Source organism: Emys orbicularis, chromosome 5 (genome assembly GCF_028017835.1).
Source record: "Emys orbicularis isolate rEmyOrb1 chromosome 5, rEmyOrb1.hap1, whole genome shotgun sequence".
Classification (NCBI taxonomy): Eukaryota; Metazoa; Chordata; order Testudines; family Emydidae; genus Emys; species Emys orbicularis.
The window spans coordinates 6,342,752-6,366,014 of record NC_088687.1 but is presented as its reverse complement, the minus strand read 5'-3'; the positions used below and the strand labels follow the sequence as shown (position 1 = coordinate 6,366,014).

Genomic DNA, 23,263 nt, shown 5'->3' with positions numbered 1-23,263 from the left:
GTTGTATCTCTTTCATTAACATAATGAAGTCTGTCTGAGAGAGGGAGGGGAGGAAAGGGGTGGAATTTCATCAGTTATTACTCTCCCCGGGCTGGCCTAAAAATTCCAGTAAAAAAAAAAGTCTGACCGTTTGTTTGTTTTTTAGAACAGCACGAAGATTTAGGAGTACGCACAATATTACCACTGCTTGTATTAACTCAGAACAGTAAACCAGGTGTTAGGGAGGAGAGGGAGGGGATGTTGGTTGTTTTACATTTTTGCTTAATCTTCTATAGACTAGTGACCAAGTGAGCAGGTCCTTTGGAACTCCCTTCGGGGGAAGTCCCGTCTTTGCTCGGTGGGACTATAAAACCATCACTGCTGCCTCGCCCCAGCTGGTAGTAAGTGTGTAGCTGATGGACGTGGTTCCTGGAGCCTAGATTTGGCATGCTTTTGTAGTACACATCGTCGGCATCACCACTTTTGGCCGTGGGGGGGTCGGTCTGGGTGCTGGTGGTAACGCTTTCTGTGACGGGCATGCCAGCCAGCACGGGCATGCTGGTATACAGAGAATCCCTGTTGGGCGACTGGTGGTCTTCTGTGTGCTCGTTGGTTAGCAAGGGGAAAAAGCTCTCGCTGTTGTCTTGCGGGATCCGTCTCCTGGTGTAGTGGTGCGGCTGGTGGTTCTCGGCGGAATAAACCCTCGGCGGCAGCAAGGGGGCGTCGGACTCTTCGTGGATGAGTTCCAGGCCCAGGCTCTCCTCGTGGTTGAAGGAGGTGGCGTCGTCGAGGACGATGGCGTCGTCCTCGGTCGCACTGCCAATGTCGTTGACGAGTTTGTTCACCAGGTTCCTGTTCTGTTCGCTGGAGCGCTCGTGGTTGTTCAGATAGGAAGGGATGTAGTTGGAGGTGAGTTCCTTCAGGATCTTTTTCTCTAGGGCAGTCTCGGTGTGGTTATTATACCCACGGTCAATGATTTGCACACAGTTGCTCAGGTACTCGCCACTGGCGATGCTGTAGCTGTTGCCGTGGTTACCATTCAGTGGTAGAGTATCCATGACACTTGTATCCCTGGCATTGTTCAGAAGCCCCTCTGAAAAACATCACACAAGAGAGGGTGACTTGGGCAAAACAGGACATTCGCGCAGGACTCGTACACACATCACACTGTCTTAATCAATCAGTGCTGCACTGTGTTGCTACGTTAACACAGCAGCTGTGTAAAAATTGATATCAAACAAAATTAAAAATTAAAAAAAATTAGATTGGGTTTGATAACAATAGTAGCATCATGGAAAAAACAAAAAAGCTTAATAATCTTTTACATGGGAACAAGAGCTCTAGCTAATAAGATTAAGGTTTTTCCACTGAAAATGATATCTGGTATCAGGTATTGCACTTGATTTGTCAGTAGCTTAAGAGAAGGAACAGCCCCTCTCCAAATAGCTCCTGTTCATATCACACATAGCTGCTCCCAAATGCTATCTCAGCTTCTTTTATATGTTCCTTAAAACTAGGAAATCTATGGGGCAGATGTTCAGCTGGTATAAATTGTCCTAGCACCACTGATTTCAATGGAAAGATGACAAGTTACATAAGCGGCGGACCTGTATTTACAGCGTAGCTAGCCCATTCCCAAAACATGGTTTAGTAAACTGATTGCATACGTGAGATCTTGCGGGGGAAATTCTTACCTTCCTTACATTTAATGCGACTCCATTTGATGCAATGGAGTTGCATGGATATAATTTATAATTTTTGCTTCATGGTGACTAGCTTGTGTATCTGTGTTTGATTTTTTAAAATTATACATCACATCCCTTCTGTTACAAGGGCATGACCAAAATTATTTGCATGATGCTGTGCTGTGAATTTTATATCATAGTCATATGCTAGGGATTACAGTTCTGTGCGCGTTGTTATTGCTAAGCTCCGTATACTATATTCTTTCAAAAGCTGCTTCTGAGTTTCACTTTTTCATTAGGTAGCTTTGTTCAATAGCATGTACAGTGCATGCTGTAAGGATTATGGGCACTGTAGATTTGATGGGGTGCATTTTCATCAGGGCTGCTTGGGTATTTAGTCACATAATTCCCATTTGCATGAGTCAGCCAGTTATAAGCTTGCCTGCCATTTTGAAAATGTATCCCTGTAATGTTAGGACTTCTGACCTACAACAGGAAAAAAATACATATATAACTGCAGAAACTAGGCCAGTGCCTTCTGGGAATGAGTTGGTTTTGTTGAAACTATTTAATGAACTATATAAATTTCCATAAGCCTACTAACGTTGTAAATAAAAACCAGGGGCTTGAATCTTCACTCACTTACACCACTGTAGATAAAGCGTAACTGCTTTGAAGCCAGTGGAGTAAATCCAGTTTAACTGAGAGGAGAATCGGGTCCTGGCATGTTAAGCTATCATGCTAATGACTATTGTGATCACTAGAATGAACACCCAACATGAGACTGTATGAACTTTCCATGTGTTTTTTCAGTTAGTGCATTCAGATGCTGCCAAAAATCACAGACAACACTGAACCAGCAGTGGTGGAATAGAGCAGCTCTGTGTTGACAACAAAGATTAATGGTCATTCACATCAGCAAGAAAAACTCTTAATACACTGCTAGTGTACCTTCTGAAAATATAGGATTCAGTCTATATCTGTGATGCAGTCCTGTCAGGATATCTATCTAAGACTGGAAAGTGCTACTGCAGACTTTGTTCTTTCTTTGAGTGAAATGTCCTGAATATGTCATCCCTATTTTGGATTTCTGGTGCATACGGTATATTGTTGTATCATGTATTTCCAAACAAACAAGGAAAGTTATGCATAAAATAAACTAGCCATCACAGACATAGAACAAAGCCATTTATTTTCATATTAGAAGGTCTCGTAAATGATCCACAACGTTTAAGGAAAATAAAAAGCAAATATTTTTAAAGGACTGTATGTAATGAGTGATTGTTACTACAGTGTCTGCTTGATGGTCATGGCTGAGAAACTTATGCATGAAGACACTGCTTGTTATTTCTGCTGCCAATGCATAGAATTGGAGGCTGGAAGATTCTGTAGGAAAATAAAGTGGATGGATTGCATTTGAAATAGAGTAAGTTTCATAATGAAATATACCATATAAATTGATAAAAGGTTTATGACTTTGCAAATAAAAATGTTTAATTTAAAACAATGTAACACACACACACACACACAGTTACACGAGACACAGAACCTATGTTGGGTAAATGACACAAAAAAGAAAATAGACAACAAAAGCATCTAATCTGTATCAATATATATAATATAACTATATATATTAATCCATATGGTTTTTATTCTTTTGTTTTCAGAATTGTGAGAAATGAACCGTTTTTAATAACTACATCATCTATATGTGATGCAATAAAAGTGAACTAAAAAAATTACATTTGATATGCAATGTTTAGCTTTACTCCCATACTTGTCTCTCTGTAGGGCTCTAAACGACAGCATGAAGAAAAGGAAAGAAAAAACAACAAGTAAGCTTACAGCGACAGTAGGAGAAACATGAGTAAAAAGCAAATTGATGATATGCAGAAAAAAGAGTTAACAGAAATAATTTCCACTGCCCAGAATACATGAATCTGTTACATGGTTTGATGCAGGTTAAAATACTGACATTTTAGATAAAAAAATGTTTTGAGCACAATAATAAACGTTACTTTTAAAAAAGATCCCTTTTTGAATTTTTTTCCATCTCAGTTTACATTTTTAGGGTGCAACACAAATCAAGAATAAACATCTGGAAATGTAAAGTTTAAACTGGCAATCCCCACTCAGAAAGACAGACACTTTTAATGACATTAGAATGAATGTTGTTACTTACTGTTAGTTATAACCACCCCGGCAGTTGAAATTGAAACACATTTCCTTGCTAAACTATTGTGTCTTCCATCTTGTGCACACACTGTTTTGTTACTGTGGGGTTTTGTTCATCCAGGGCGTGCTGGCATTTTAAAACCTTTTGCAATGAAGCATTTATTTATTTGTTTGCTTTTGCTTTTAAACCAAACACACCAAAGATGAGGATGAAGTGTTAACTTTCAATTTCCCATTTTGTATTAGTTTGTGGCACACCTCATTTATGTTATCTTATTTCCTTCTTCTATTAAAATGATCTTTCACGAAAGCTTTTATAAAACACCCATCATTTATTCAAGACTCAAATTGATTTCAGTCTATCCAGTGAAAACACCTCCTCTCTCAGGTCCAAATTGTGGCAACCTCTATGGTTCAGCAAACCCCTCAATTTCTCAACTACTACCTTATTCACTCCTTCATGGCCAAACCCGTCCCATCAAAGGAATTGAGAGTGTCACCACTGACTTCTAAGGCCTGACCTGAAGGGTCTTTCCATTGGTGTCAATGGGCTTTGGATCCTAATGGCAACCACCTGTTCTCAGACAAAACTGTGCTGCAGTACAGAGTGCTAGGTGGGCATGTGGTCTGCAACTGCGCTATACACAGCTCCCCCTGAAGTCAAATACTTGTGAAAACAGATTCCCGCAAGCAGTGCTCAACTCTGCTTTTGCAAGGGAGAGCAGCTGCAGAGATTCCCTGCCCAGAAATAGCAGATCCAAAGGGCTTGACTTGATTAAGATTTAGTGTCATTTGGCTAGAATGTTTTAGCTAGCAAATTATAAAAGTCTAGAGCAGAGAAGGTAGCTAACATACACTGGAACACAGAAATTGCTGCCCTGGTTTGGACCCTAGGTTCATTCAGCCCAGTGCCCTGTCTCTGACAATGGCCAATACCAGACGTTTCAGAGGGAGGTGCAAGAAGCCACCGCCTTGTCTACATTAGAGTTTTAGAACATGTTAGCTAGAAGATGTTCTCTAGCATGCTGTAACCATTAAATCCTAGTCAAGACAAACCCAAATGCGGTGACAATTTGTAGTGCATGGGAAGCGCACGAAGCCATGCTTAAGTGGCACCGAATGGATATTTATAAAATGTGTTACTGACTCAATAGATTATCACAATGGCTCCGTTAATTTGGCTGTTGGGTCAGTATGCATGAATCCCATGGGATTCATAAGGCCTTTTGTGGAATCTGTATTTACTAACTTGAGGCTGCAATATGGACTCCTCTAAAATTCATAGGGACATACATCAAACACTACGAAGAAATTCCTGCCCAGAGACAATCACCTAGTTTCAAAGGCAATATCTATTACACGTCTTACTTCCCGTGATATATTTATGGTTATCAATAAACTCGTAGTCTCCCAGAAATACTGACTTCAATTCTGCTCCCACTGAAGTCAATGGTAAATATCCAGTGGCTTAACTCGCATCAGTACTCACGGAGTTCTCTTTAATTTCTATTGACTGAACCCTGAACAGGTCTGCTTTTAGCATACTTATAACCTCTCTGGCCCCAGTTCTGCTCCCTTGTATTGAGTAGCACCTTAAAATCAAAGGGACTATTTGTGGAATGAGGTTCTACTCAGTGCAAATAACAAAATTAGCAGCTGGGCCTTAAAATTAGATGACTTTTTTTTTTTAAATGCACTTTCTAGCAGAAACTTTTTGTCATATTTCAGCCCTGAGCACATTTGTAGAGCTGAGACACACAGCCAAGAAAACTGGGGATTACAATAAGCCAAATTCTGACTCGACATTTCCTGCTGCCATCCAGACAGTACCTCTATAACCCAGTTTAAAACTTCCCCTGGCTAGTTTTGAAAGCAGATGTAAAATGATATTAATCTTAAAGCATAGCATCTTTTTAACAGTAACAACCTTAACACTTCTCCAGTAAGAAAATATAAATATTTACATACCAAAACTGTACAGATTATCAAAACTTGCTTCAACAGTTGTGATATAGCAAACTCTTAAAATTCAGAGCAATTCACGCTTAATGTTAGTTCCTTTAACAAGAATTAGTGCAATCTGATTTATTGTGAGAAGTTAGTACGGTTCAAGAAATTTATGAACAGAAAAAAGGTCAAATGCATATGCTTTCCCCTTTGCGGTTGGAATTAAAAGACCCTAATGATACAAGTCAATATATAATTTTACCATAAACAATGCTGCATATTACAACATATCTTTATTGCTTGCACTGTTGCCGTTATTTATTCACTTTCTTATGAGACCCCTTACTGCAAAGGGACACCTTAATTAGAAGAGGAGCAAATAAAGAGAGCTGACATTTTAGAAAGTATTTGTGTTTGAAAGCAGAGTTACTCTCCAATGATTCAGTTGTCTAGGGGGGGAAAAATGGATAAAAGACTGAACTATCAAACTTAACAGATGCAACCTGATCAAGCGTCCAAATACCAGATTTATTCCCCAAATCATTTGTAAATAGAGCTATCTATAACAAAAAGCATCGTGACGTTCATTTACAAACATGGTCTACTCATGCAACCAGAGCAAATAAAGAAGACAAATATATAGGTCACAAGGGAACGATTTTTGCATTAGAATCTTATAGACTAGGTCCAGCCGACTCTTTGCAGCTATTTGATTCCAGTTTCTAGTTTCCTGGAGCTCTTATTTGGTCTCCTTAAAGCACATGTAGTTTGCATTTATTTACATGACAATACATTTATTATTCCACTCTAAAATCTGCTCTCTTTGGAATCAGTCTAGATTTCTGGTTCCATATCCCTCTTAGAGCTCAAGGGTGTTTGTTTTTTTTAATGCATAATCTCTGATAGATACATTGATGAGCTATTGACAATTTATTTTTCTATATGCTATTCCAAAAGCAATAGTAGCTTTGGTATCAAAGGCCATTTTGACCTCACTTACCTTGAAAGGTGCTCCTCTTTCTAAAATGAATGATTTAACAAAGAAACGAACTGACAACAAAGCGATAAATGGATACAGTGGACAAAACACACACCGATGACTAAAACTAAAGGAATCAAAACCACCACAGATATTTGAATGGATCTGATGAGTGGCTATCAAACTGAAGCTGGTCATTTGGTAGGGCTAGTGAGAAAAAACCTAAGGAAAATGGAAAAATGTACTGAGATGAGAGGAGAGATTATTTATACCCGGTTCCAAAAAAACAAAGGGGGATGGGGGGACAAAGGGAAAAAATAAAAAATGGGCCTATATAAGCCACATAAAATGGGACTCTCACTAGAAAAAATTAGAGAGAAACTCCTGCACACCTTGTGTGTTGTACATGCTGACAGAAGGGTTGTTATAGACCGCCGATTCCCCGAGCAATGTATTATAAGGGTTGTTAGTGCCATGAGGACGAAGCAGAGCATTGGTTATAAGATGATTAGCCATGGCTCCTGGAGCAGCCCGATAGAAAGACAGAAAAAAAAAGGTCAATCAGGCAAATATGGTATAAAAAAAAAAGGAAAAAAGAACATTCAGAATGACAACAGTTGAAATAGTCCTGATTACAAGCAGCCAGCTAATTAGACTTGAAAACTATATGCCACTAAAGCAGCACAGATGTTTCTGACAATGCACAAATCCAAGTCAATGCGAAAGAAAATGGATTGGAATGCTGATAACCCACATTTATGGCGGTTTCCCTAGTTGCTCAGAGTATAAGCAAGGATACGACAAAAGGTGACAGTCTACACAATGCGGGGAGGGGATCGTCTCCAGAAAGTGCCATATGAACCAAACAATAACAATGACTCACATGAAAATACATTCAAATTTCACTGTTGACTAGGGTTTATTAACTGGTCACTCGGAACATATATAAAAAAGGAAGGATGGAAAATGTTGGCTTCCATAAGATTCTGGGCACTTATGAGAGCTCTTATTCCGGGAGCAGCTATTTATGTACAATAGGGCAGGTACAATTCTATCCACTGTGCTTTAAATCTACGCGGTAACAGCTTACTGTGCAACAACAATGTACCCTTACAAGCGTGAGCATTGTTGCCGACGTCAACAGCATCATAATTCTTTCAAGAGTTCCTACAGACGGGACCAGGCAGCCCATAGAGATCTTCCTATTCCAGGGCTCTACGTTGCCTTTGCAAATACAATTTTTCACTCACGTCCTCGTTGGCTGTCATTTTGGAAACTACAACCTAGTTGTAGAGGAAGCTGAGGGGCCACAACTCAGCCTGTTCTTTATGCTAGACTTCAGGAGACTGAGCTGCTGGATTTTTGCTCTTCAGCATGTGACCAGAGACACCTACCTTATGTCTAAGGGAAGGAAGTTGGTTCGTGTGGCAGTGGCTTCCCTCCCCTGCCTTAGCCAATTCGCAGCAGGAATACACATCTATGAGAAGGGGCAGTTGAAAATCTGACATGGATCACAGCATCGTTACCAAAGACCAACCCTCAGACTAGGAGCAGGGAGAAGGGACATTCCCTCGGTCACTGGCCGGAAGAGTCAAGCGCATACATATTCTTTACTTCCTGGCCTAACCTGGTCTATCACACTTCCCTGCCAGGTCAGCAGGCCCTGCCGGGGCAAGAGGTGCTACAGCAGGCAAGAGGGGGCTTGCAGGACAGTGGAGAAGAGAAGTAGGGGTGAAGAAAACAGAATGACACCTCTGCTTCAACAACCTGCTGCCAAGGTGCAGCCCTGGGTGTAGATGGCTCTTCAAAAGGCACCAGCCTACCCTCCCTGCTTCCACTGCAGCACCCAAAACAGGCAGCCGCCTCTGCTCCTGAGGTGCTCAGCTCATCTGTGGGGCATGCCAAGGGACCCCCCGGTCACAACAACATGAAGGCCTGTGGTGAGGGCGGGAGGGAGTGGGGAGTTTGGAGGGCAGGGGAGAGTCACTGGGGGAGAGGAAGCAGAACATGACTTAGCAACAAAAGGGAAAAAATGTGACAGAACAGAAGGGGTTACAAAGAACATATGTGAGAGGGGGAAAGGGTGGCAGCCATTTTGGGGCACAGCTCACGCAGACCCGAGACAGGAGGGTCCATGTGTCACGTGGTGCTGTTGGCCCAGGAGGTGGCTCCATGTCATTATGTGCCGATAAATAAATATACGTTATTTGTATATTTCACTCTGTTACAAAGAGCTGGAAACTGCCTACGGTTATCCACTGAAACTCCTGCTTCCAGCTTAACACAGGCCCTTCCAATGGTCCCGTCTGTCCAGCACACGCTGCCCAAGCCCTGGAGGCCCAGCCCTGGGCTTGGTGCAGTGCAGAGCTCTGCCACCCCACGGGAGGAGGAATTCTGCCCTTCAGGAGGGGTAACGTTACCTCCTTTGCTGGTTGGGGGGCAGGAATGCCCATGGCTCTGGCCTTGCCCCTTTGGGGGGCGTCTTGCCTGGAGTGGATTTACTGCTGATGGAAGGGGCTAGTGTGAGGAACCTGGAGACTCTCTCTCTATCTTAGAGCACTTCGAAGGCAGTGCAGGTCTTCCTGAGACCTCATCACCAACCCCAGAAGGCACCACCCCACTAATAACAAGCACAACCAGGCTCTATGGGCTGGCCTCTCTGTTGAGATGTAATGCTGATTTTGTGATGCTGACGCTTGCCCACCGGGGACTGGACTGAACCCCACCCCCTCATGCATCTCACATAGGACACTCAGCAGTTGGTAACATCTGTGGGACTCTACCATGGAGGTGACAGGTTTCAGAGAGGTAGCTGGGTTAGTCTGTATCAACTCCTCGTTGTTTTTACCATGGAGGTGGATTTCCTGAAAAATCAAGCCTCAATGCAACACAAAGTGAACTACCAGGCTGTATACGTTAGGGCCTACTCACAGCATTTCATTTAAATGGACACCTGGCCTCTGATGGGAAACTTGAAAAAAAATACATAGTTGATCAGACTCTGCAAATCTGACTCTTAATGAATAATATCTCTCCAATGGGAGAGGGACAGAAACTGACCTCACACAGACTGCGTATAAATATACTAAACAAGATTAATAGCAGCTTATTTTCTGTCTTCCTCTTTCTTACTGAGGTCATTTCCATTAAAAATGATTTCATTTTACTGGGGGGACCAAATTCTGCTCTTGGTTACAGCAGTGCCAATCTGGAGTAACTAACTCTGCGGAAGTCAGAGGGTTTAATCTGGATTTATAACGTAACTGAGCACAGAATTTGGCCCTGCTTGTTTCCCCACCGTAAAAGAAGGCTGGGATCATGGACCCAAAAACAGGAGGGTCAAAGCAAACAGAACCTTGGTCTTTACAAGAAAATAAAACATAATGATATTATTAAAGTGTTTGGATCCAGCTCCTAACTTTGCCCTCAAGACCCTCCCTTCTGCTACTGGCCTCCTTTGTAAAGCGCTTTCAAGCCTGTGGATGAAAAGTGCTATATAAGAGATGGGTATTATTATTAATCAATCTCAGAAGCACAATCTTCCCAGCTCCAGTGACTGCTGGGGGGTTCGGGGGGTCCAAATGACCGATAATTAAAGCTTTCATTCCAAAAATAATAATAAAAAAGATGAGCTCTCTTTTCAAAAGGGAGGGTCAGTAATAAAAAAAAATCCAACTCCCTGACACTAGCCACACTTCTGAGTTCCCATCCTGCTTTCTTTGTGACACTTCAACATCACCATGGCAACCATCAGGGCTACTAGAAACGGGATTAGGATTTCAGATGAGGAATGAGCAGCGGGGGCAGGTGAACTCACAAACAACCCTCCTGTTTGCATGAAAATGTCCTTGGTAATAAATAATGAGCAAAGCCAAATATAGAAAACATGTGATCCGAGCAGCAGGGTTTCTAAAAATATCAAAGGTTTCTATAAGACTCCAGCTCCTCTGTAACAAGTGGCTGGGAAGAAAAAGGAGCGAGAGACAAGCATATTATTTCCCCAAAGAAACAGCATACCAGACAAACTAGAGCACTTAGCAACAGAGCCTGTGGGAGACGTTATGGCAACAGAGTGCGGACTTCGCTGATAGGGAAGTGTGTGGAATGGGGTGACAGGTTGGAAGGGAAAGGTGCTTTGAAAGTTGCTAGCGAAGGCCGGGGTGTGTGAGTTTCAAAGTAGAAGGAAGCAGGCTGTGTATGTGAATTGCCTGTTTTGATTCCACTCAGTGTGAGGAACCTTTCTTGCTATGTGCTGCCTGACTTCTCCCTGGCTGTCTGCCCAATATCCTCAGCCAGAAGCATCTGGTTCATAGTTTGTATTTATTTATTTATTCACTTATAGCTGGATCCTAAGCTCTATTGTGTTCAATGGAGCAATGCCAATTTACACAAGCTGAGGATATGCCCCCAATATCTTCTTCATGTAGCTAGCAATTTAGTGATAGCCTTCCTTGCATAAAACCTCTCTGCTCGGTTTCTCATGGCACTTGCATATTGTGCATATTTGGCAAACAAATAATTTATTTGTTTAGTTACATGTGACTGGTTGTCAGCTTCTGTGAGTGGAAATTCCCGGGGTTCTGTAAGTTGAAGAGATGCTATCGATAGTACCTTAATTTTCCTTTCCAAAACATTGTTGCACTCTACATGCGTGTAAGCATGTGGCCATGAAGTCAGAAAGAATCAAGGGTCATCCCAGACACACATCTTGGGGTGTCCTTGTCTAATGAGAGGAGCCAACTAAAAACGGAGCCAGTAGCCAAAGGCTAGTAACCATAGCATACCAGGATCAGAAGTTGTAACTCTGAACAACACAACACAAAGAAACAGCAATACTCAGATTTCTATTTCAACAACGCAAAAGTTCTGATCTAGGATTTGGTTCAATCCAATATATAGCTGAAGAGGCAACTGTGCAATTCTGATCTAGATCCTGGTTGAGATTCTAAGCACCTTCAAAGTTCATAGATACTCAGTTACAGGTTATCTCCAATAAAGTGTTTATACACTGTGATTATAAACCGAGATTTACCTTGTGAAATGGCACTCTCTTACTCTACACCAGAGTTGGGTGAATAATTCGTAGCAAATAATTGTTTCAACCATTTCACCTCTTTTTCTGTTCATGAATTTTCAGCAGACAGATCACAATTTTCTCAGATGTGTTATTCAGAATGACTTGCTGGATATATTCAGTGACTTATTCTTGGTCTGTGAGAGAGTTTGATATTTTAAAGATGAGCTTTTTGGATTTGTCACGCGATCTCTTTTTGTTGCTGGACTGGATGAGTGTCACTTGTAAGGCCAGATTCCGATACCCTTACTCACAGTCGACCTTTGATTGGGGAGGTCCACTTCAGAGGCAAGTTTATTATTTAACGTGAGCAACTGTCATCTGCATCTGGTCGTTAGAATCAGGTTTCCTCAATGAAAAGTCAACATGATGAATCTGAAATCTGCATTTCACAAATATTCTGCTTACATTTGTTGTTTTGGCAAAAGTGCCTGTTAGGAAAGTCATCTGCTAGAATATGCACCCAAAGCAAATAAAAAAGAGGTGCAAATACAGTCCAAATGAATTCTTCTATAATCCAAATAATTGTGTGCCCTCCCCCCCTTTTTTATTTTATTCGTTTGCCATACTCACTCAGTTGTACTCAACATACCAACTCTGTGGGCATCTTTGAGTCATAGCTGCTTATTTTACTGACAAAGCCAACTTGGACTGTTGTTAGCAATGCAGAACCAACACAGCTACTAAAGTGGGAGCCAAGTTCTAGTCTTCTCCATGCATGGCTTTTACTAAGCTAAGTTCTGAACCAGAATCTTTATTATTGGTGGAGGTTTAAAAGGAATGATTTTTAGATCCCAGGCAGCCGGGCTGTCAGTTCGAAAAATCATCTTTTGAATTGTAAACTCAGCAAATCTGATACAGAAGCCGAGGGAGAACAAATGACAAACCCCATGATGCCAGTTTTTACAGTCACTCTTCTGACTATAACTGCCCATAAAGGCTTTACATTGTTAATCACATCAGCCATGCCATCAGGGGCTCGTTCACCTGCACATCTACCAATGTGATATATGCCATCATGTGCCAGCAATGCCCCTCTGCCATGTACATTGGCCAAACCGGACAGTCTCTACGCAAAAGAATTAATGGACACAAATCTGACATCAGGAATCATAACACTCAAAAACCAGTAGGAGAACACGTTAACCTGTCTGGTCACTCAATGACAGACCTGCGGGTGGCAATTTTGCAACAGAAAAGCTTCAAAAACAGACTCCAACGAGAAACTGCTGAGCTTGAATTGATATGCAAACTAGATACAATCAATTTAGGCTTGAATAGGGACTGGGAATGGCTGAACCATTACAACATTGAATCTATCTCCACATGTAAGTACTCTCACAATTCTTATCAAACTGTCTGTACTGGGCTATCTTGATTATCACTTCAAAAGTTTTTTTCTCTTACTTAATTGGCCTCTCAGAGTTGGTAAGACAACTCCCACCTTTTCATGCTCTCTGTATGTGTATATATATCTCCTCAATATATGTTCCATTCTATGCATCCGATGAAGTGGGCTGTAGCCCACAAAAGCTTATGCTCAAATAAATTTGTTAGTCTCTAAGGTGCCACAAGTACTCCTGTTCTTTTTGCGGATACAGACTAACACAGCTGCTACTCTGAAACCTGTCATTGTTAAGTTTATCTACTCTGTGTGTATATGAAAGTAGATACCATTATAGCTATAGTGTGCACTGTGAATTGTACCTTATTTCCCCCTTTGCAAGACAGAAATTCACGTCCTTGATGCAAGAGGATATTGAATGAAGAAATAATTTTGGGAGAGTTTAATAGAGAACTGCACATCCATGAACTATATGTATGCTTTTAAACATTCAATGAAAGCAAAGAATGAAAGGGAAGCTGACAGGTGGATGTCACTCAAGTCTAGACTGTATCATTCAGGACCACAATTCAAATAACTTCTTGCTGACAGCTGGCTGACAAAGCAGTGCGGAAGGCCTTTAAATGAACTTGAATCGTCTGTCTGGTCTACCCAGTGGGCACCAGAAAGGAAATGCATTCATGTGCTGCTTCAGACTTGGTGAAAAAGCATTACCTTTCAAAAGCAATTAACAAAGTTACTCGAGAGATGTGCCTTTCTCTAGGATCACATACCTGTGCAATTAATAACATACTTACATACCCAGTTTGAGGGAAATGGACCCAGTCTGTTATGCCTGGCTTCAACCCTTCTCCATTCCAGTCTAAAATTGTCCAGGCCTTAGCCAGCATGCCCTTCAAAAAGAAGAAACCTCAACCCCCTTCCCACCCCAGTATGCTATAGTATTGTACAGGTAAGTTCCTACCCCCTGCAGCAGCTGGCACTGGCCAGCGTATCTTTCGATGATATATGACCACAGCATCTCTGAGCCTCACAATCTTAAATGTATTTATCTGCACAACACCCCTGTGAGGTCGGAAGTACCACTGTACAACTGCGGAACTAAGACCCAGACTAAAGGCAAGATCCATGAAGGGGACTTAGGGTTACAGTTGCAACATCTAGCGTTAGGCTCCCCTGCTGCGCAAGTAAAATCTACAGCCCCTGCTTAGGCACCTGGGTCCCCCATTGCCGGGCATGGGCAGAATTAGGCACCTAAGACTGCGATTCACAGAAGCCAGCATGCTGAGCAGGGAGCTGCCTAAACTAGCCAATAGGAAATGCTGAGGGGAGGCTTAGGCACCTAGCTCCAGGAGAAGGTTCAAAGGGACTTAGGCACCCGACTCTGGTCTTGATTCTCAGCCATGAACCCTCCACTGGAGTGAGGCCCCTAAGTCAAGTCAGCCTTTTCTCACCAAAAAAACCCCACAGCACAGAGAGGAGAAGGTGGCAGTGCCTCCCCCGCCCCTATGCCCAATAGCCCAGAGGTTAGAGCTCTCGCTGAGATGTGAGAGACCTCACTCAGTCTGATTCAGAGCTGGAACCCAGCCCTCCAACCTCGGTGCCCTGACCACTGCGCTCTGGAGGATTCTGGGGTGAGTCTCCATCTCTCCTGTTGAAGCTGTTCCACTTGACATGAAATACTTTAATAGTCGTTGGGCCAGAGAGAGAGAGAGAGAGAATATAACTATATAGCCTGGTGGTTAGCACACTCTCCTGGACGACCTGGGTTCAAGTTCCTGCTTCAAATCAGGCAACTCGGGGACTTTGCCAGCAGACAGCGAGGTGCCTAGCGACTTCAGAGGCCTACAGCTGAGTGGGGAATTTGGGATCTAAATTTCGGATTCAGGTACCTGAAGTGGCAGTTAGGCACCTACATCCCTTTGTGGATCTAACCCCATGTGGCTTGCATGAGGACACCCCAAAAAATTGAGTCAGAGCAGGGAATACAGCCAGGTACCCTGACCACTGGACCATCTTTTCTTCTGCTGGGGTCAATGATATTGAACTAGACCAGATGTGGGCAAACTACGGCCCGCGGGCCACATCCATCCCGCGGGCCCGTCCTGCCTGGCCCTTGAGCTCCCAGCCGGGGAGGCTAGCCCCTGACCCCTCCCCCACAGCCTCAGCTCGCTGTGCCGCCAGCTCTGCGTGAGCCACCGGATGTAGTGTATTAAATTGCTCCCCGTAGGAATGTGCTACTTACCATGTACTACTCATGGTTGTCAGTCCTGGTGCTTCGTAAGTAGCACAGTCCTATGGGGAACAATTTAATACACCACATCCCGGGTAGGGAAGGTTGTGCCTCCCCAAACAGCCTGGCCGCCGCCCCCTCCCAATTCCCACCCCCTGACTGCCCCCCTCAGAACCCCCGACCCATCCAACCCCCCCTGCTCCTTGTCCCCTGACTGCCCCCTCCCGGGACCCCCCGCCCCTAACCACCCCCCCGGGACACCACCCCCTATCCAACCTCCCTGCTCCCTGTCCCCTGACCCCTATCCACACTCCCGCCCCTGACAGGCACCCCGGGACCCCACCCCTATCCAACCCCCCCCCCGCTCCCTGTCCTCTGACTGCCCTGACCCCTATCCACACCCTCACCCCTGACAGGCCCCCCGGGACTCCCACGCCTATCCAACCCCCCCTGCTCCCTGTCCCCTGACCGTCCCCCCCACCAGAACCTCTGCCCCATCCAACCGCCCCCTGCTCCCTCTCCTCTGACTACCCCCGGGATCCTATGCCCCTTATCCAACCCCCCTGCTCCCTGCCCCCCGCCCCCTTGCCATGCCGCTCAGAGCACCAGGACTGGCAGCCGTAAGCAGTACACCATAAGTAGCACATTCCTATGGGGAGCAAATTAATACACTACACCCCGCCCTCCACACAGTTTCAGAACCCCGATGTGCCCCTCAGGCCAAAAAGTTTGCCCACCCCTGACCTAGACCAACCACAGTCATGGGTCTCTCGTTGAAAGATTTCACTCACTAACGTTATTTGAGCATGGCCTTGAGGTAGGAAATTCTCATTCGTTTTTGGAGACTGATGAATGAGTTGAGAAACACAGGTTCACAATACAAATGCCTGATTTGAGAGGATTTCTTATTCCAACTCCCTAAGGCTAAACTCTAGAAGAGAATTCAACTTTCTAATTCTGCTGGTACTGAAATAGCTGGGCTATGCTGATTGAAGTGTGTGAATTCTAGCCAGTTTTTATTAATTCCGGTATAAATGTATTTATCTGCGTTCTCTGAAAATTGTCTGAAATTAAACATTCTTTGTTTGCCTACACACAAAGCAGGAAAGAAAGCTTGTCTGAGCCAGACCTAATGGTCTGACTGGAGCTTTCCTTATCAGTGTTCAGTAACGTCCTTCACAGGCAGAATTTCCAAGTATGTAAATGGTTCTCTTATTCAAGTTCTCATTCAATTTACTCAAACAGTTAATGAAATGATGAAGAGTCAAATGAGACACGTTCACTGGGTGAGGTGGGGGGTGGGACAGGTATTCCAGCATTTTGCTGGTACCCACAAACAAACGCTTTGACATTTAGATTTATCAGGCTCTGTTCTTCTAATAGCCAACAAGATTGAGCTAATAAACTTCAATAAACCTGCCTATTAAATTTCTCTCAAATAGGTTTGTTGTCACTTGCAGCATCTAATCTATTCATTGAGAAGCTATTAATACTGACTGCAGTGAAATAGAGTTTCAACAAATGAGGTTCTAAAGCTCTAGGCCATCTTTGTCTGAAATTAAACATTTCATGCTTTAATGCAGAAATAAGAGATATACATACACGCACGCACATATTTGCATCTGATATTTTAAGACCAGAGTCCTGTGCAGGATTGTAACTTGCAGTTTGTATTTCAATCATTTGGCCATTCGAGTTTAACTGGCAAATACTGGAGCTTCCACCATTGCAATCTGGACTTTCCTCTGATATTCAGCCTACATGTTTATTGTTTATATTTCCTTTTCCTTATACCTGCTGAGATCCCAGTGTCTGGGACTTCCTTTAACTGAAGCTCCGTGACTAGATCGGAAGACACACAGAAAGTCAGATTTTCAAAACTGCTCAGCACCCCAATCTGGAGTCAGACTTCCAAGGGCCCATCGGCCAGTCAGGCACCAAAGTGAGTGGCCAGCTTTTCAGAAGAGCTCAGGATGTTGAATGAGGAGCCCTTTGAAAATGTTGCAAAAATGGGTGCTGAGCCCTTGAAAATGGGCCCTGACAGCTTTTGAAAACCTGCCCCATAAACTCTCTATACGGCATGTGACATTATTCACACGGTGCTCTCCAGCTTCTGACCCAGAATGCGCTGAATTCGGCCAAACCTGGGAAGGGTTCTGGTGGGATGGTCTTCTCTTTGCTTCTTCCACAGTTCTGGCTGGGACCCTGGAGGGCTAGGCGGGAGGGGGGGGTGTTCCCAGGGCACAGCCATACCATCACCATACCTCCTGAATGTGTACACCCTTCATATACTGGTACCATGTCCTTTCGTGTTATCTCAGATCCCTTCTAGTTGCATTTATTTCTTAGGGACACAGCCCACAGGCTCTGAGTGCGGAACCGCGGGGTCGTTCTGCCATGCAGGGTGCCTTGCACCATCTGTGTGTCTCCAATCACAGCTGTGGGGGAGGGGGTCCCTGCACCCTGCTTTGGAGGCATGCTCGGAGCAGGTCAGATCCCACTGCATGGGGATGGGTTTTTTCCAGAGATACCAAGACCAGAAGAGACCATTGTGAGCATCTTGTCTGACTCCCTGTATAACACAGGCCAGAGAACTGTCCCCAAAATAATTCCTAGAGCAGATCTCTTAGAAAAACATCCAATCTTGCTTTAAAAATGGTCAGTGATGGAGAATCCACCACACCCCTGGGTAAATTGTTCCAGTGGTTAATTACTCTCGCTGGTAAAAAGTTATGCCTTGTTTCCAATCTGTTCTTGTTCTCGACGACTCCCCTGGGTCTGCAGGAGTCGCCATGGGGCAGCTCTGCTACTCTTCTAGGCTCTGGGAAAAGATTCCATCCCCTTGACATCTGCAGTTCTCCCTAGCGCACAGCCAGATTACAGATCACAGTTCATTCCTCCTCCAAAGTCACCACCTTCAGACTGCTCTGCAATAATACAGCACTGGGTCTAATACTCCCCAAAGCCTGCTCTGCTTTCAGAAACTGCCTTGCCCTCCATTTTCTTCTTTAAATTTGATCCACCTAACGACCGACTTCCAATTATACGGCTGTCAATCCTAAAATCACAGCAGCCCCTAGGATCTCCCAAAGGCAGGATGCCACATCATTCATTGAAATCTCTGGAACAAATCTTGGCTAACATAGCTTCAGGCAGCAGAGAGGGCAAATAAACTAGAAGACAATCGGTACTGAGATTCATTTTGCACATCACTAGAAAAATGAGTAACTGTACATTCCCCAAGTCTTTACCCTCGATGCTAGAAATCATAATTTTTCTGGGATGAAAGTATGTCTGGTAAAAAGTGCAGAGGCAATCGTTAGTTCAAAGGGGATCTATGTTTTACAAACAGACTTTCCTTCACAAGTGAAAATAAACAGATAATAACTTATTTAGTCCCATCCACCAGAATTCTTTCCTACCACATATTACAGGAATACATGGTTAAAATGTAAGTCCTTCATTGTTAAGTCAGCAGCTGAAATTCAGCCCAGTTGACAGACAGCACCACCCAATGGCTGTTCCATAATTTATATGGGTTGTGGAGATATGGGCTTCATATCACAGAGCTTGGAGATGATAACCCCTTCTTAGGGGAGTCCGGTGTGACTGCATCTGGAATATTGCATCAAGTATTCCATGCCATTCGTGGTGAGGCGCTACTAGACAGATGTAGAGGAAATGGAGGGAGTTTGGAGAAGCGCTACTAAAAAATCAGGGACCTGGATGCATTTATGCAGCAGGAAAGAGCCAGATAGATATACACGTTGGGTAAGTGGAAAGAGAGCAAGGAGGTGAATTAGTGGGATCTTGCTGGGAGTTTTGGGAATGCAAGTGAGAAATTAAAAAGCCAGTCTGCTTTATCAGGAAATACTGACTGGCAGTGTGATGAACAAGTCTGAGAAGTAATCCCCCAAGGGAAGGGCTGGAAGCCCCATTGCTTGCGATGTATAATCCTATGCTGAACAAGATGCTAGAAAATATACCATAGCACTCAATTCTGAACTGGCAGAGAGAAGGCGTGGGTGACCCATGAAGTCATTGCCAACTCTTACATCTATGGTTCCACAAGTCACACCTAGCTCCATCAGGGCACAGGTGTCCACTTCAGAATACCCCGCCCCTGAGTTGGTACTCTTAGTCCGGGCTGAAAAGGACTGGAGGCCAAACGAACCTCCGTCAGTCTAGAGGCTGTCCCTTCAGGGCAGGCATGCTGGCAAGGCAGCAAGGAGGAAGCTTGTACTGCTGTGGAAGCCCACCTTTTCCCTGGTCTGAGGACAAATAGAAGGCTTCGGTCTAAACTGATGTGCCCCTTTTACAAGCACTAAACTTCCATTACACTGGCTTTAGTAACAGAGCTCAAGTCTCTTTAAAACATAAGCTCTTAGAGGCAGGGTCTGTGTCTTCCTCTGTCTTTGTACAGCACCAAAGCATGCTTTGGACATGAAGAGCACTGAGGGATAGAGTACAGCAGCTTGTAATAGGCACAACAACTTTCTAGCAGGGCCATCAACCTCTTTTTGTGCAGGGGGGTTACATTAACCCTTACTAATGTCTCCTGGAATGAGGCTACAAATTTCCAGCTACTTATCACTGCCCTTGATCCAGAACAGGCCCACTACTCCTAACAATTGAAGGTTTGCACACAGACTGAGGGCAGCATTGAGGCCCTTGTGTAATAACAAGGCCAATATTCGCAGTATGTTCACTAATTCTGCGTGCCCAATTTGAGACACCTGGGCCCACATCCTCAAAGGTACAGTGCATTTAGGCACCTCCCACCGAAATCGATATTCAATGGCAGTTAGGGACCTAAAAATCTTTGAGGATCAGGGGCCTTGTGCTTGATTTTCAGAGGTGCTGAGCATCTGTAGCTCCCCTACCAGAAGGACTCAGCACCTCTGAAAATTTGATACAAGGGATCTCAAGTGGGGTGCACAACATTCATTGAAAACTCCTGAAAATTTGGCTGGAAGCTCCCAAGTCCTTCAGTGGTATTACTCACATGCACAGAGGTAAGTGTCTGTAAAACCAAGTCCTTTGCTAGTAAAGTTATTCCTATATTCATCATCATTAAATTAAAAAAAAATTGCAAGGCTCTTTTACTGCAACCAGTATTCCTGCCACTTCTCTTTGGCTATTTGTGTGTGCAGTTATGTACATAAATTTGACATGTTACTGTGTGTTCTTTAGCATGTGTATTCTGGAAGCCTAATTTAGGAAAGCTAGCTTTTCAAATGTCATCATTAGGTTCCAGAGTCAAAGGGGCATCATCAGCTTGAAATATGGTCAGTTTAAAAATTTAAGTTAGAAGTAAATTCAGGATTACAACTGCCACTGAGTCTGTCTGCTTTTTTTTTTGGTCTTACAATCATATTTTCCTATTAAAAATTTGTTCTCAACTGTTGCTTGCTGTGTGGAAGGGACACAATGGAGGATTCTGATGACCTAACTGGCTGTTCCAGGAGAAACAGTGATGATATTGTTTGCTGAAAACTGCACATGGGAAACAAATTGGAAAAAAACCCTGAAAATATTTTTTCTTTGATATTTTTCAGCCACAGTAATACCCTTTGGTGTCACTTGTAAAGCAGGTAAAACACATTCAGACAGACTTGTGATATTTAAGTTGATGGTGTCCTTTTAATGCCCTATTGAGATGAGTGAATCAGTTCACACCTCTCTCAGAACTGCCCTGTTATTTTTTAAAAAATACCAGGTGAATTCAGGAGAATCTCAGGTTGTTATGATGGCCAGATAAATATATCCAGTGGGATACAGTTTAGGAGCTTGATACATCCCTATAGTAGCACTTAAAAGGGCCAGAGCTGCAAATGAACTCAACTCCATTTAGGCAGCACCCACCAATTTCTATTAAGAATTAAGAACTACAGGAAAATCTGTCCCCTATGTCTCTGAGAGGTGTTGTTATTTGATTTGGAATCCCAAGAATACTGGCTCTTAGACTTGACTAGTATCAAAATGATTTTCTTTTTAACTCTCTATTTTCTGCCCTTTTGAAAAACTTCAAAAACAGACTCCAATGAGAGACTGCTGAGCTGGAATTGATATGCAAACTAGACACAATCAACTCAGGGCTAAATAGGGATTGGGAATGGCTGAGCCATTACAAACATTGAATCTATCTCCCCTTGTAAGTATTTCACACTTGCTTCTTATCAAACTGTCTGTACTGAGCCATCTTGATTATCACTTCAAAAGTTTTTTTTCTCTTACTTAATTGGCCTCTCAGAGTTGGTAAGACAACTCCCACCTGTTCATGCTCTCTGTATGTGTGTGTATATATATCTCCTCAATATATGGTTCACTCTATATGCATCCGAAGAAGTGGGTTGTAGCCCACGAAAGCTTATGCTCTAATAAATTTGTTAGTCTCTAAGGTGCCACAAGTACTCCTGTTATTTTGGCCCTCCATTGTGTTTTTTTAAACTCTCTTGCTTTCTTCGTGTTCTTATAATTTATTATTTGTATTGCAGTAATGGTCAGGAGCTGAAGTCATGGACCACAAAACCACTGTGCTGTACAAACTCTCCAGAACTGCCAGCCCTGCTCCTGCAACTTCCTCCACAAAATGCCATTAAAAAATCCTATGCATGCTGGTACACCATGTGAAATGTCACGTCTGACTCTCTTGTAGCACTTCAAGAATGCTCACGATAGACATACCAGGAGACTGGCTCTCACGTGCTATTTCTAGCTTGTGGGGCTGGAAATACTATGAAAATAATAGCCCTGCTCCTCTATTCCTGTTGATTCTTGCTTAGTTCATCTCTGCAGCATTTTTCAGAATGTACAGAACCAGTATTCATTTCTGCACACATTTACTGTTTTATACAACAAAGTACAAACTCCGGCTAATTGTAGTTGGACCTGAATGCCAAAAACTGATTAAAACGTGACATTAAACATCTTAATTTCTGGAAACTCGAGGAGGACATGTGCAATGTTGACTGTCTAAAATCACAACAGACCCAGTCCACTTGCATGAGTGCATAGGACTAGTTGGATGCTTCAGATGAACAAATTTGGTTTAGGGCACCTGCGTCCTTTGCACCCTCTCTAGTGGCCTGGTAAGCCAAACCACAAGATCTCCTGTGTTGTTGAAAATCATTTTCCTAATAAGTTCATCAAGGTTCACCATGATTCAGTTTCCGCACACGCATTCCTTTATTAGTCTCAAAGGCCACTAGCTGTTGGCTACATCCAAAATACAAGATAAATGTATACATCTATACACTATACCAGGGCAATAATACAGTTATAAGCATTGGCCAAAATACTTACAACAGGATCAGGTCCAGGAGACACCTTCCCATCATGGCATGACTCCAGAGGAGTAAGGAAAAGCTCTGACAAAGAACCCCTAGAATACACTATAACAAACAAGTGATGTCATTGCTGGTTATTAGACCTTAGCTAAAGCCTGATGAAACGGTTAATGGCCGAATTCTCTTCAAAGTTGTCTTATCTTACCTTGCTGTTTCTTTTCCTAGCTATTGGACTAGGGTTACCATACGTCCGTGTTTTCCCAGACGTTTTTAGATATTTAAAAATTCCTCCCGGACGGCGATTTAAGAACTAAAAAGCCAGACATGTCTGGGAAAATATGGACGTATGGTAACCCTATATTGGACTAAGCACTCCTTTCTAAATAAACTTTCATAACTAATTATTTACTGCACCTGGTACCCAACTAACCATGTTTTCTTCATTTCTATTATTTAGCTCAAACCTTAAATAAGGTAACACTGGTTTTCAAGGGTCACTACAATTTGAACACAAACAATTCCTCTTTTTCATTATCTTACTCTTTTTGGTCACATGC

The 23,263-nt window shown here is 43.2% G+C and overlaps 1 protein-coding gene across 17 annotated transcripts in view; it reads right to left on the bottom strand.

Annotated features, from left to right (window-relative positions):
• Positions 1–269: 269 nt before the first annotated feature.
• The window catches only part of ADGRL3 (adhesion G protein-coupled receptor L3), a 452,742-nt gene continuing 429,748 nt past the window's right edge, over positions 270–23,263 (bottom strand). For 10 of the 17 annotated variants that reach the window (XM_065405559.1, XM_065405564.1, XM_065405568.1 and 7 more), the window contains one exon: positions 270–1,072. In XM_065405559.1, coding sequence (XP_065261631.1) covers positions 270–1,072 — 803 coding nt within the window. Of the gene's footprint in view, positions 1,073–3,407; positions 3,460–7,157; positions 7,287–23,263 lie in introns of all 17 variants that reach the window. The other 7 variants (XM_065405572.1, XM_065405573.1, XM_065405574.1 and 4 more) reach the window with 5 other exon arrangements.